General features: G+C 39.5%; 1 protein-coding gene across 2 annotated transcripts in view; it reads right to left on the reverse strand.

Moving 5' to 3' along the window:
• Positions 1–14,823, reverse strand: part of DGKI (diacylglycerol kinase iota) — a 504,155-nt gene that overhangs the window by 54,384 nt on the left and 434,948 nt on the right. For both annotated transcript variants that reach the window (XM_068972548.1, XM_068972547.1), the window contains one exon: positions 11,845–11,870. In XM_068972548.1, coding sequence (XP_068828649.1) covers positions 11,845–11,870 — 26 coding nt within the window. The remainder of the gene's footprint in view (positions 1–11,844; positions 11,871–14,823) is intronic.

Raw genomic sequence — 14,823 nt, forward strand, 5'->3', positions numbered from 1 at the left:
GCTGGAATGAAGGACAAGGAAGGTGGTCTGCCAGAGAGATGGTAGGAGGGCACAGAAGCGGCACAGATGTGTGAGTACGAGGGAGATGGGATCTGGAGACGGGCCACGAGCAGGGAGTAGAAGTAATTCATCAAGGCAACAGAAGTAGAACCAGGATGAGGAAGAACCTCAACAGTGAGCGCTAAGAAGTTTGCATCTAAATAAAAAGCCAATAGAGGCTTCCGTGTCACAAAGTGAACTGAGGCAAATACACACACACCCACACACACCCACACACACCCACCCACACACAGAGAGAGCAAAAACAAAACACTCTAACCACTTTGTACTTGCTAGCCCAAGGTCATTGCAAAGTGGCATACTGCAATGGCGAATGATAAAAATTCTTCCCAGTAAGGCAGTTAAAGATCAGCAGATGTTTCCATCTGTATCACTGGCTATGTTTACTCATTACATTTTACTAATAAATAGCTTGTAGAATATAAAAGGGAAAAATACCTAACTTTCTTAATCCCCTTTCTGTTCTGGTCATAAAATACTGGGTTGTTCAAAAAGTTTGTTTGGGTTTTTTGGTAAGATGTTATAAAAAAACTTGAATGAACTTTTTGGCCGACCCAATAACTGTCTTTAAATGTGATATTTCCTTAAGGAAATAGCTACTTTTCAAGAATTCTACCTCTTTAAAGAGTGAGTGCTACTGACAGGAAATCAGATACCTGTTTCTTCGATTGTGGAAGTGTGGAGGTGAAATAAGTGGACAAGAATATAGCTTTAAATTGTTCTTCTCTGTTAAGGGAACTGCTCACTGCTATGAGAAGAAAAAAATAAAACCTCTTTGTTAATGATCAGCTCCAACCCAATAATTTTGAGGTTTCTTTTCAGCCAAAAGAATCAAGATTTCCTATTATACTAGCTCAACACTTAGCCATGCTATTGAGAGATTGTATAGACGGGCGAAATGTGGGATCTGGATGTAGAGTATCTGAGTGCAAATCCTAGTTCTAAGCCTAACCACCGACACATGTGACCTGGACAAGTCATCTAATAGGTTCATGCCTTACTTTCCTCATCAGTAAAATGGGAATAATAGTAGTACTATGATTGTACTGAAAATTAAACATACAGAAAACATTTAGGGCAGTTTGTTCAGTATATAATTGTTTGGTGTGAGCTTATAGTTATTTAATTCTCTAAACCTCAACAGAAAGTCTCTTAAGCCAGTGGTCCCCAACCAGTTTGGCACCAGAGACTGGTTTCAGAAGGCAATTTCTCCATAGATGGGAAGGGGGCGGTTTTGGGATGATTCAAGTGCACTACATTTATTCTGTACTTTAATTCTATTATTACTACATCAGTTCCACCTCAGATCATCAGGCATTATACCCCAGAGGTTGGGGAGCCCTGCCATAAGCCACTGCCTAGAACTTACTAATTTTTAATAAGGACTAACCTTAATTTTCTAGCTTTAACCACACATATTATGCCAAATAATTTCAAAGAAGTAGTTTAAATTATTTTTGCTAAAACATAAGGACCAAAACCATTAAGCCCTCTAGTCTTAGTTTCTCAAAAATCAATTATTCTTTTTAATTTCAGAAGATAACAAATATTTTAAAATATAACTCTTAAGGCATGGAACTATTATTTGAATAAAGATGAATACAGGTTTCTCTTTCAGATAACAGGAGGAATGAGATACTTTCTTAACATTTTAAGCTAAAATGCTGGATTAAAAAAAAAAATCAGGAAATGTGGAAAGATGCTTGTAATACTTGCAGCAGACTTTTTGAATATCCCCAAATCTCCACATATACAAAGACAGAGAAACTAGAAGAACCAAAAACACATGGTGAAATTTAAGACAAACTAGATATCCTTGCAAACCTCAAAATTATGAGTGGCTGGAGAGAAGACACTGACAAGTCAAGTGACCTGCATCCTATCAACATCTGTGCAGGAAAGCAATGGGGCATGAACCTGAAAGCAGGAAGCCTCACAACAGCCAAGTGTTCACGGAACAGTACAGTGGGCCAAGGTGAGCATAGCCGCAGAAACAGTCAGAAGCTTTTCCAACCTGGAACCTGCTCATGTAGACCCCCAAATAAAACTGTGTCCCCAAAGAAAAAAAGCTGTGCAAATGAATAAGAAATAAAGACTACAAAGGACTTAGCAAGAAACTTGGTATTGTATGGAACTAAACACTACAAACAAAGCTAGTGGAGGTGATGGAATTCCAGTTGGGCTATTTCAAATCCTGAAGGATGATGCTGTGAAAGTGCCAACAAATTTGGAAAATTCAGCAGTGGCCACAGGACTGGAAAAGGTCAGTGTTCATTCCAATCCCAAAGAAAGGCAATGCCAAAAAATGCTCAAACTACCACACAATTGCACTCATCTCACACGCTAGTAAAGTAATGCTCAAAATTATCCAAGCCAGGCTTCAGCAATACGTGAACCGAGAACTTCCAGAGGTTCAAGCTGGTTTTAGAAAAGGCAGAGGAACCAGAGATCAAATTGCCAACATCCACTGGATCATTGAAAAAGCAAGAGGGTTCCAGAAAAACATCTATTTCTGCTTTATTGACTATGCTAAAACCTTTGACTGTGTGGATCACAATAAACTGTGGAAAATTCTGAGAGAGATGGGAATACAAAACCACTTGACCTGCCTCTTAAGAAACCTATAGGCAGGTCAGGAAGCAACAGTTAGAACTGGACATGGAACAACAGACTGGTTCCAAATAGGAAAAGGAGTACGTCAAGGCTGTATATTGTCACCCTGCTTATTTAACTTCTATGCAGAGTACATCATGAGAAACGCTGGACTGGAGGAAGCACAAGCTGGAATCAAGATTGCCAGGAGAAATATCAATAACCTCAGATATGCAGATGACACCACCTTTATGGTAGAAAGTGAAGAGGAACTAAAAAGCCTCTTGAGGAAAGTGAAAGAGGAGAGTGAAAAAGTTGGCTTAAAGCTCAGCATTCAGAAAACTAAGATCATGGCATCTGGTCCCATCACTTCATGAGAAATAGATGGAGAAACAGTGGAAACAGTGTCAGACTTTATTTTTCTGGGCTCCAAAATCACTGCAGATGGTGATTGCAGCCATGAAATTAAAAGACGCTTACTCCTTGGAAGAAAAGTTATGACCAACCTAGATAGTATATTCAAAAGCAGAGACATTACTTTGCAAACAAAGGTCCGTCTAGTCAAGGCTATGGTTTTTCCAGTGGTCACGTATGGATGTGAGAGTTGTACTGTGAAGAAAGCTGAGTGCTGAAGAATTGATGCTTTTGAAATGTGGTGTTGGAGAAGACTCCTGAGAGTCCCTTGGACTGCAAGGAGATCCAACTAGTCCATTCTAAAGGAGATCAGTCCTGAGTGTTGTTTGGAAGTAATGATGCTAAAGCTGAAATTTCAGTACTTTAGCTACCTCATGCGAAGAGTTGACTCATTGCAAAAGACTCTGATGTTGGGAGGGATTGGGGGCAGGAGGAGAAGGGGACAACAGAGGATAAGATAGCTGGATGGCATCACCCACTCGATGGATGTGAGTTTGAGTGAACTCTGGGAGATGGTGATGGACAGGGAGGCTTGGCATGGTGCAATTCATGGGGTCGCAAAGAATCGGACACGACTGAGCAACTGAACTGAACTGAACTGAGACACAAAAACAAAGACCTTTATACGAATCTACTGACATCATCTGAATAAGACGCTCTTTGAATTAATATCTCTGTGTCTCCTATGCATTCTAAACAAGAACCAAACAAGCATCCGTACACACAAATGCAGGAATGGAGAATTTAATTTATATTAATCAAGTCTGGTAGTTTTCTCTGGCAACTGGAAAAGCTCGCAGAAGGTATTAAAGAACTCTTAGGCATAAGGGGCCAAGGAAATGAGCATCTCACCTAGAATAGTCTAAAGTGAACATGAATACAAATTAGTAAAAATGAACATGAAGATAACTCGTAAGAACTTATTTGGGATGCATTCCAGAGAAACAAAGAGATAACAGAACAGGGAAAGGAGGGTAAGACACTTATAGGATAGCATAACATGCATCTAAATGGAATTCCAGAAGGAGCTACACAAGTAAGAGAAAGCATCCAGGGAATGTTTGTACTTAAATGTCTGTGTTAGGGGGTGAAAAAGTAGAAAAAGAATAAAAATAAGACGAATGACTAGAGGAGAGGAAGCTATAAACATAAGACACTAATGAAACAGGAGACAAATATACAATACAGAGGACCAATGAAGGTAAAAACTAGTTTCTTAAAAAGCCAGTAACATAAACAGATCTCTAAGCCTCTGGTGGGAGAGAGACAGAGGTGGGGGAGATACACACAAGAAGCAGGCCCAAACAATATTAAAAAGGAAAAGGCAGCTGTAGCCTCAGATCTCATAGAAACGTCACAGGTAATAAGACAGTATTTAAAAATTTATGCCAAAATGAGAAATAACTTTAATAAAATGGACGAACCCCTTAAACATAGTTATCAATATTGATTTAATACGAAACAGAAAATCTATTTCTGTAAACATTAAAAAATAGAAATGTCATTGAAATTTATTCCCACAAAGGGAATGCCAGCCGCAGACAATTTTGCTAAGAGGATGTTTCAAGATATAACAGAAATAGATGGCTCAAGTGTTGCACAAAGGCTTCCAGATATTAGGAAACGAGGGGACAGTTTCCAAATCATTTTATGCAGCTTGGAATACCATACAATAAAAAAGAAAAATCAAAGACCAATCACACTGATGAACATGGATGTAAAAATTCTAAATAGAATATTAGTAAGCTGAACCCAGCAATATACAAAGGAGATATATGTAATAACCAATTCGAGTTCATCTCATGCACATAATAGGTTTTCTATTATAAAATCAATTGATGAAGTGTACCACAGTAAAAGACTAAATGAGAAAAAGCACATTATCATCTCAAAAGATGAAAAAAATCAATAAAATTCAGTATTTGTTGAATTTAACAAATTTGAATGAAGGGTGAAATCCTTAAAAGTCTATCCACAAAGCAACCATACCGGCAGCACCACGACCCCCTCAGTGACCTTCACAAGCAGTGGTGACTTGTGGATGGCACTGACTTGTCAATCAGGAAAAGGCAATGATGCTGACTATCTCTACATCTATTCGATACTGTACTAAGGGTTCTAATCAACACAGCAGGAATGAGAAAAACACATACAGAGCATAATGGTTGGAAAGGATGAAACAAAATTCTTAGTACTTGTAGATAGTTTTGCCTACAGAATTTTTTCCTTACAAAAGTTCCCTGTGAGTATAAATATTAGCAAGAATCTTGAGTTGAGATTTTGAAACAAGATTCTAAGGCAATTGCCTTTTAGTATGCCAACAATAATCGCTTGAAAATACAATTTTAAAAATATAAAATATCGCTAAAAATGTTAAGCACTTAGGAATATATTTAACAAAATATGGTCAAAACGTTCATGAAACAAATTATGAAACTCTGTTGATAGGCACTTTAAAAGGTTAATTAGTCTTAAAAAATTAAATGCAGAGATGGTTTGAGATGGAAAGACTCATTATCATAAAAATATCAATCGTCTTAATACGGATGTATAGATTCATGCCATTGCCATGAGAATTGCAACAAAAAACTTGGTAACTTGATTCTAAAATTTATATGAAGAAGCCAAAGTCCATGTGTATCAAGACACCCTGGATGAAGAACAAATTTAAGGTAACTCCTAGATAATCAAGATTTCCATCGAAGTTAGAACTCTAAAAACATATGAAAAAACTGGCTGGAAACTCAACATTCAAAAGACTAAGATCATGGCATCCAGTCTCATCACTTCATGGCAAACAGAAGGAGAAAAAGCAGAAGCAGTGACAGATTTTATTTTCTTGGGCTCCAAAATCATTGAGATGGTGACTGCAGCCATGAAATTACAAGACGCTTGTTCCTTGAAAGAAAAGTTATGACTAAACTAGACAGCGTATTAGAAAGCTGAGACATCACTGTGCTGACAAAGGTCCATCTAGTCAAAGCTATGGTTTTTCCAGTAGTCATGTATGGATGTGAGAAATAAAGAAGGCTAAGCGTCGAAGGACTGATGCTTTTGAACTGTGGTGCTGGAGAAGACTCTTGAGAGTCCCTTGGATAGCAAGGCAATCAAACCAGTCAATCCTAAAGGAAATCAACCCTGAATGTTTATTGGAAGGACTGATGCTGAAGCTGAAGCTCCAACCCTTTGGCCACCTGATGTGAAGAGCTGACTTATTGGAAAAGACCCTGATGCTGGGAAAGACTGAAAGCAAAAGAAGAATGGGGGTTGCAGAGGATGAGATGGTTACATAGTATTACCAACTCAATGTGCATGAATTTTAATGAAATATGAGAAAGAATGGAGGACAGAGGAACCTAGTGTGCTGCAGTCCACGTGGTCACAAAGAGTCAGACATGACATAGCAACTAAATAACAACAGCACTATGCCATCCCTGTGTTTAAACCACAGAACATTCTTGCAAATGGACACCAGGAGGAGTTATAAAAAAGATGTCCATAACAATACTGTTTACAAAAAGAATGAAACCAAACAAAAACACCCTAGAGTCCACCTAAACATTAATCAAAATTTGGACATGTAAACTGTTCTGTATTCATACAGTAGAGCTGTACATCAACATGATAGCTGCTCATCAACAGGATGAATCAGAGAAACACTATCGTGAAACAAAAGATACAAACCATAGAAGAGTTTGCAAAAGGACGCAACTTATAAAAGTTCAAAATAAGCAAAACTGTATATATATATATATATATATATATATATATATATACACAAACATATATGTGGAATACATATACATATATATTCATATATAGAATATTCATATGTGGAATAAAATGATAAATAACAAGGAATTTCTTAACAAAAAAGCAGAACAGTAGTTATCCCATAGGAGAGGGAAGATAATGTATAATAAAGGCAAACACAAAGCTTCCAGATTGCTACAAATATTTTACTGTTTAGGTTGGGGGCTGAGTACTGAGCCCCTTGGCTATAATTTAAACCAAGCCAATAAATTTTATATATTTTTATGAGTATTTCTATTTCAGCAAAATCTATGTACATGGATATATTTATACTGGAGAGGAAAAAGAACATATGGTATTTGAGCCAGAGACAGCCCCTGATGTACTGAGCTCTGGGTCACTCTTCACTGTTTCCCTGCACGACCCACTGCAAAGTAAAACTGCCTCAAGCATGTCAGCGGCTCATCCTTGGGCACTTACACCAGTGACTGTGGATGTTACAATTTTTATTTCCGGATAACCCCTCCTCCCATTCTGTTCACTGTGTTACTGTTGCAACAGCAGAAGTACCATGTAGTGTGAGGACCATTTTTACCAACAACAGGTCTAGTGGGAAGGATAGGAGAGGGACACGTGCTTCAGACATGCCAGGGGAATCAAGATTGCTTGGCACTGCTGCTCAGGAGAGTCCATGGATGTCCTTAACTTTGTAAGTGAACAGACACTGGTTGAAGCTGACCCTCGGTTGCTGCCTGGGTGTAGATAGCAGCAGCAGAGAGGTGATCTGAGTAGCCTGAAAGGCAAGAGGTTAAGACGACAGGGCAAAATCTGAGAGCTCAGAGCAGCAGAGGCAGCCTGGGCACTGGAGGTGGCTCCAGGGGCAATTTAAATGATGAAGTGACAGGCATTAAAGACAGTGGAAACTCGGAGGACAGGGCAATCCATCATCGCCAAGCTTATCTTCTGACAAAGAGTAGGACTCGGCTTCCAGCTGTAACATTCAAATGTAATGTTCCCCCTGGGACTCAGCATGGCAGGCTTCCCTGAAGTTTCAGTTTCACTCAGTTAACTAATTATGAGAGAATGTGACATTGGTATTTACTTTTTCTACAGGGACAAATCATTCCCAGCAGGAGGGAGAAAGTTGTTATTTTTGGTCTGTTTTGGTTTGTCATTAAAAAGAAATTACTCACACAGTAGTAAATAAACTCTTGTTAGAGGGAAATGTTTTTCTTTCAACAATTCTATCAATTCACCTGAATGGTGACACTCATTTCTTTTGTTCTCTGGGGACATGGTGAGCAAATGAACAAGAGCTGAGTGTTTAGACTAGGTGTGAAAATTAACACCACCACTAACTAGCTGTGTGATCATCAGCAAATTATATAAGTGCGCTTGAGTTTCCTCCCCTAAAAACTGAGAACACACTTTACTGTGTCCTGTGATTTGTTACAGACGAAATGAAGGGACGTGGCTGAAACACTTTAGCAGAGTGTTTCTGCCTAAGAAGCACTCAATAGATTTCAGCCTTTATTCTTAGCAACTCTGATATTCTGGTGCAATTAGAAACGTTCTACACTTCATTTATGCCTTAAATCATCAATTCCTCATATCTACTGACCTCGCACCTAATCAGACACTGTCCCTTTACTTTATCACTGCAAGCTAAATTGTGGTTGTTTTTTTTACTCCTCCTCACTTAGACATAAAAAGTTTCCAGTGAAATTTAATATTTAATGATAATGTTGAAAGAAACATTTCTCACACACCCTCTCATTCCCAGCACATCTTTTAACTTGTCAAAGGCAGGGCATAACGCTGAGCAAACATCATAGTAAACACATATTTCCCCATCGACTGTGGACAGCAACAGCATTATGTCAGGGCTGCTTTTCACAAATGGGAAAGTGATTTCACAGACAATTTCACGACTGAACTCATAACAGTCCCATGAGGAAGGCAGGCAAGGTAGATACGAACAGCCTCGCTTTACGGCCGAGGGAACGGAAACTTGGAAGGAAAATGACAAAGCCACGCTAACCAAGCACATTTTCTGTAAAAGGGTGATAATCTGAGGGGATTGAGAAGGTCAGGGCTATTGGACTCTGGAAAATGAGATTTTCTCAAGAACAAAGTCTGTTTTGGCGATGCCCAAAGGGACCAGTCAGAGTGAGGGACCAGCCCACTGGCAGAAAGCAAACAAAACAGAAAAGCAAGAGGCACTGAGCTTTCTGATTTCATGATCTGATTGCCGATGTGCCTTGATTTTTCTACCCATAACTCTGAGAAAGCAAAATTACTAGTTCTTACTTCTCTTCCAAGTATATTGCAGTGTTATTATTATATCCAAACACAGCTTGATGACATGATACTTAAGGTTTTATGCAAACCACAGCAAACATGAACATGTAAAAATGTATAAACATAAGAAAACACATTTTAAGTACTAGTAGAAAATCTTGGTGATAAAGGAAAAGAATATTTTTCCATGGATACATGGGCCAGAAGATGAAAATCAGATGAGATTAGTTACATCATCATTTTAAGTTTATGCTACATATTTGAATCACTTTTGGAAGTTGCAGAATCAAATTAAGAGGCATGACATGTAATAAATGTTTTGCAGCCATGAGGATGGAAAAACCCCAAGTTTGGATAATGTGTCTTTAACTGATCACATACACCCATTTTCAAAATAATTGATTCTGAAGTGCTGTTGATACTGATCAAGACTTCCTGGTAGTCATCACCTTTCAGGACTCCTCAGGATATGGGCAGTGCTCACTGTTAGCTCATAGTCCAGTGGACTATGGACTATAGAAATGGAATTCTAAAGTCTCACTCCCTTTTATTCTGGAATAGGGAATAAGTTCTGATACAGAGAAGAAGGCAAATGCAAACAAAGTTCATTACAGTAAACCCTAGTCAAAATAAATACCGAACATAAATTTCTGGTTTATCTTATGACCCTGAAATCCAAGGACTCCTAAATATGCAATTTAAAAAACCCAGTCAACCAACACTGATGGACAAAATAGCATACAACAGTAGGTCATCATTAGATGGTCGATACTTGACTTGATAGGCCTGAACATAACTGCCCTATGATTTTTCATAAAACACAACACAACTTTATTCCAATACAGGGAAAGACGTTATGATATGGCAACAGAACAGGTCTGCTTAAAAACTCCCCGCTCTCTTGTCAGTATAGTCAATTAATAAACATCTTTTGAATGTTTGCTATTTGTTGGGATCTTCATCAAAGAACTCACAGTCTAGCAGGGAAGACAGGTAAATCAAGCATCAAATTTTTAAGTCAAATTCTAGAATGAAGAAAAATGTGCATTGCAATTTTAAGCAGGGCAGAAAGCTCTCTTGGAGGATGGATGATTGACAAGTATAAACTGTCTTTGACAAAAATGAGGAGGGACTTCGGTCAGAACAGTCTGGATAAAAGTGGGAAACATGATAAATATGGTAAAAACTCTATGACTAGAGTTTCAGAAACTATACATAGTACCTCATGGCTAGAGCACAGAAAGAAGGGAAAAGAGGCCCAAAGAAACAATGAGCAGGAGAGGAAGACAGATTTCCATCTTTCAGGACTTTCTAGTTCAGGTTTAAGTTCAGCATTGGAAAGAAGAATACAACTATTGGTTTATTGAAAAGATTTCATCCCACAGGCAATGTGAGTAGATTTTTGCCATAATCAGTTTTGGTGATAGGCAGTTATAAAGTGAAATAAAAGAAGGAATTCTGGGGGAATGGCTATCAGTTAGAAGACAATGTTAAAGGTCCAAGTAAGACATAGAGAGGCCCTAAACAAAAGGAATGGGAATGAAAAAGAAAACAGAGAAAAAAGTAGTATAAAAAATAGGGTTGGCAGAATTTAGTGACCAGGTAGGAAACAGACAGTGAAGAGGAAAACTTAAAACATGTCTTTTATTTTTTTACTTGATTGCCTAAATAAATAATGGTGCCTCAGCTGAATTAGGAAGAGCATGAAGTAGAACATCCATGGTACTGTTACAGTCCTGGTTTATCCCCCTTTTATAAGATGAATTGCATTTTGTTTTGTATAGCAGTAGGTATGTGGCATTCCACCAACTCCATCCCCCAAAGAAATCCTTGAGGGAGAAAGCTGTGTGTCACGCATCATCTTGTCCCCGCATATAGCCCCATAGAGCATACCTGTATAACATGATCATATAACTGACCCACTGTAAACACTTAGTAAACATTTTTGACCGACTGATTGAATACACACACAACTTTAAAGCTAGCTGAGATAAAACTATACATATTCTCCTTTGAATAAGACAGTTGTCTCTTAAAATGTAAATAACTCATCTTAACTGTGTAACGACTCAGAGAACTACCACTCAGCCTCATATCAGACTTATAACATCCTCCACACATCTCAGTGTCCCATCTGGAAGGGACTTTAGGAAATATATACTACCACTCCCATTTTAAAGGTGAAATCTGTGACTCAGAGAAGCCACACAACTAGCCCAAAGCCACAAAAAGTACAGCTGACCCTTGAACAACGTGAGTGTGACCTGCCCAGGTCCACTTGTGTGAGGAATTATTTTCAACAGTAAAAACGACAGCACTACAGGAATCACAGCTGGTTGAATTCAAGAAAACGGAGAGATCACAGATACGAAGGGTCAACTCTAAGTCACACACAAATTTCTGACTGTGTGGAGGATTGATGCTCCTAATCCCCACATGGTTCAAGGGTCAATGGTATCCAGAGACGGGACAGAAATCAGAATACATTAAACTTTGCAATATTTGTCAAAAAAAAGAGTTGTAACAGATCTGAAGATAGTACAAGATACCAAATTTAGCTAGGATGAATTAAGCTTTTAAAAGCACTTCATAATTGGCACTTAAAAAAAAACACATGACAAACATCTTAAAGACATTTTCTTAAATGATTCTGCTGACAATGAAATGCAAGGCCCACAGCTCAACTTTCACCTTTGAATTAGTATAAGTAAGACAGGTTCTTACCGTGATCTTCTGAAGAGACTGGTGACCTAAAATGAGACAATAAGCATGATAAATCTTTTGCAAGCGATACTGATAATTCTAAGTACAATGATCAAGAAATCTTGTCGAAATTACACCATGAAAATTCAGTTAAACAGAAATTCAATACAGTAGATGGTATAATTAATGTGTTGGTTGTATGGTATGTTCCAGCGAGTAACTCCCAAAGCTTACCTGGATTAGTTAAGTGGTAGATGTTACTAAAAGAGTCTATTAGTGGGACTTCCCTGGTGGATTCGTGGTTAAGAATCCACCTGGTAATGCAGTAGACATGAGTTTGATTCCTGATCTGGGGAGATCCCACATACCGCAGAGCAACTGAGCCTGCACACCGCAACTACTGAAACCTGCATGCCTAAAGCCTGTGTTCTGGAACAAAGGAAGCCACCACGACCAGAAGCCCATGAACTGCCACTAGAGAAAGTCCTCGCGCATCAGGGAAGACCCAGAGCAGCCACACATATACAAATAAATAAGATTTAAAAAACAGTCTGTCAGCACGGTGATGTAAGACTGAAACAAACTTAATTAAACTGTCTGGGTTTATCACACACACAAATAGAACTCATAGAAATGTGGCGATGGACAAAATCCCTGCGATGCCACTAGTGCCCAAGGCCAGCTCTCCAGAGAAAATGCTGGGGATGTAAATAAGCCCTAGATTAAGTGTCTATCGGGAAAAAGAAATCTACTTGGACAATACAAAATGAAACCAAAGTAAAAAGCCATGATGTTCCCTAAGCATTATTGGGTTTTGCTTCCACTGTTCGTGGAATTTAATGTTTGAGTGATATGACATAGACACTTTATATGCTGGCTGTTTCTAAACCTATCAGAACCAGGATTAGACAACAGGGCAACCACTGGGGTCCCACATAATTTTCACAAATTGGTGACTTTTACCTATCATTTGAGGCTCAGGTTTAATTACGACATTAAAATAGCAATGGACGGGACTTCCCTGGTGATCCAGTGATTAAGACTCCTTGATTCCAATGCAGGGGGTGTGGGTACCAACTCTGGTCAGGGAAGTAAGACCCCACAGGCCACAGGGCATGGCCAAAAAACAAAAATAAAGTAACATTAACGAGAATAAAGATGCCAAAAGATCCCAGTGGATAATGTATCAATCCCTTTCACAATAAAAACCTTCTTTTCTTTCTCAGCTGACTACTAATTAAGTTACTTAGGGGCAATACAGACACAACCTTGCGGATGAATTCCCCCCAAGCTTGAAAGATACTGTCTTGATTACTAACTCATGCTTTACTTGGGAGAAAGAGATGTATAATACTGTCTTTAGAGGTGTTGGAAGTTTGAAGCGAGAGGCGAGAAACCAGGAGGGAGGGGTCCTCTCTAAATGATGGGCCTGCTGGAGCCCATAGCAGGGAGATGACCAAAGGCTAATGCATGAGTTTGGTAATAAAGCTACCAAACTTAAATAACTAATATTATATGCAGTCACAATACAACTAAACCTAGGAGCATATTAAAAAGCAGAAACATCACTTTGCCAACAGAGGTCTATACAGTCAAAGCTATGGTTTTTCCAGTAGTCATGTACAGATATGAGAGCTGGACCACAAAGAAGACTGAGCATTGAAGAACTGTGGTGTTTTTGAATCGTGGTGCCGGAAAAGACTCTGGAGAGTCCTTTGGACAGCAAGGAGATCAAACCAGTCAATAATAAAGAAAATCAACCCTAAATATTCATTGCAAGGTTGATAATAAAGCTCCAATACTTTGGCCACCTGATGCGAAGAGCCAGCTCATTGGAAAAGACTCTGATGCTGATAAAGATTGAGGGCAAGAGGAGAAAAGGGTGACAGAGGATGAGATGGTTGGATGGCATCACTAACTCAGTGGACATGAGTTTGAGCAAACTCTGGGAGATAGTGAAAGACAGGGAAGCCTGGCGTGCTGCAGTCCACGAAGCTGCAAAGCCTCAGACATGACTTAGCAACTGAACAACAACAATATAATGTTTATGAGACAGGATGCAAACACTGAGGCAAGAATGATTCAATTGGGACACAGTGGTTGAAGGACAATTTTAGCTACTTTGGGATGCCCAATACCATTTTACTTTATCTACTGATCAGAAATACTTTTGTCCATTATGTGAACAAACAGTACAATAATACAGACATAGGAGTAATGGTGAGACAGCCTTAACTTTCACTGGGTGGCGAAGTGTAAAATTATTTCAACCTCAGTGGTTTCTTCAAGTAAACATTTGCATGTGAAGACTACAGAGGGTTCCAAGATCTGGTGGACAGAAAGTTGGCATCTGGGAAGCAGACACAGGGAGGAACCCTGCTGCTGCTGCTAAGTCGCTTCAGTCGTGTCCGACTCTGTGTGACCCCAGAGACGGCAACCCACCAGGCTCCGCCATCCCTGGGATTCTTCAGGCAAGAACACTGGAGTGGGCTGCCATTTCCATCTCCAATGCGTGCAAGTGAAAAGTGAAAGTGAAGTTGCTTAGTCGTGTTCGACTAGTAGTGACCCCATGGACTGCAGCCCGTCAGGCTCCTCTGTCCATGAGATTTTCCAGGCAACAGTACTGGAGTGGGGTGCCTTCTCCAGGGAGGGACCCTGACACCACCCTAAATCAGCTCTGAGGCATCTGCCTGAGAAACGCCGCTGGGCCTCCCCAGGTGGAGCTGACCTGTCCTCTCCCTAAGTGCCCCTGTTTCATACCTTCACACACCAGCCTTCTCACTAGGCTGTGGCGGCGGTGGGGGTTTAGTTGCTAAGTCGTATCCAGCTCTTTGCAACTCCAATGACTGCAGCCCACCAGGCTCCTCTGTCCATGAGATTTCCCAGGCAAGAATACTGGAATGGGGTGCAATTTCCTTTCCCAGGAAGGAGATCCTTTCTTCCCAACCCAGGGATCGAATCTGCATCTCCTGCTTGGCAGGCAGATTCTTTACCACTGAG

The sequence above is a fragment of the Capricornis sumatraensis genome, chromosome 5, assembly GCF_032405125.1.
Source record: "Capricornis sumatraensis isolate serow.1 chromosome 5, serow.2, whole genome shotgun sequence".
Classification (NCBI taxonomy): domain Eukaryota; kingdom Metazoa; phylum Chordata; class Mammalia; order Artiodactyla; family Bovidae; genus Capricornis; species Capricornis sumatraensis.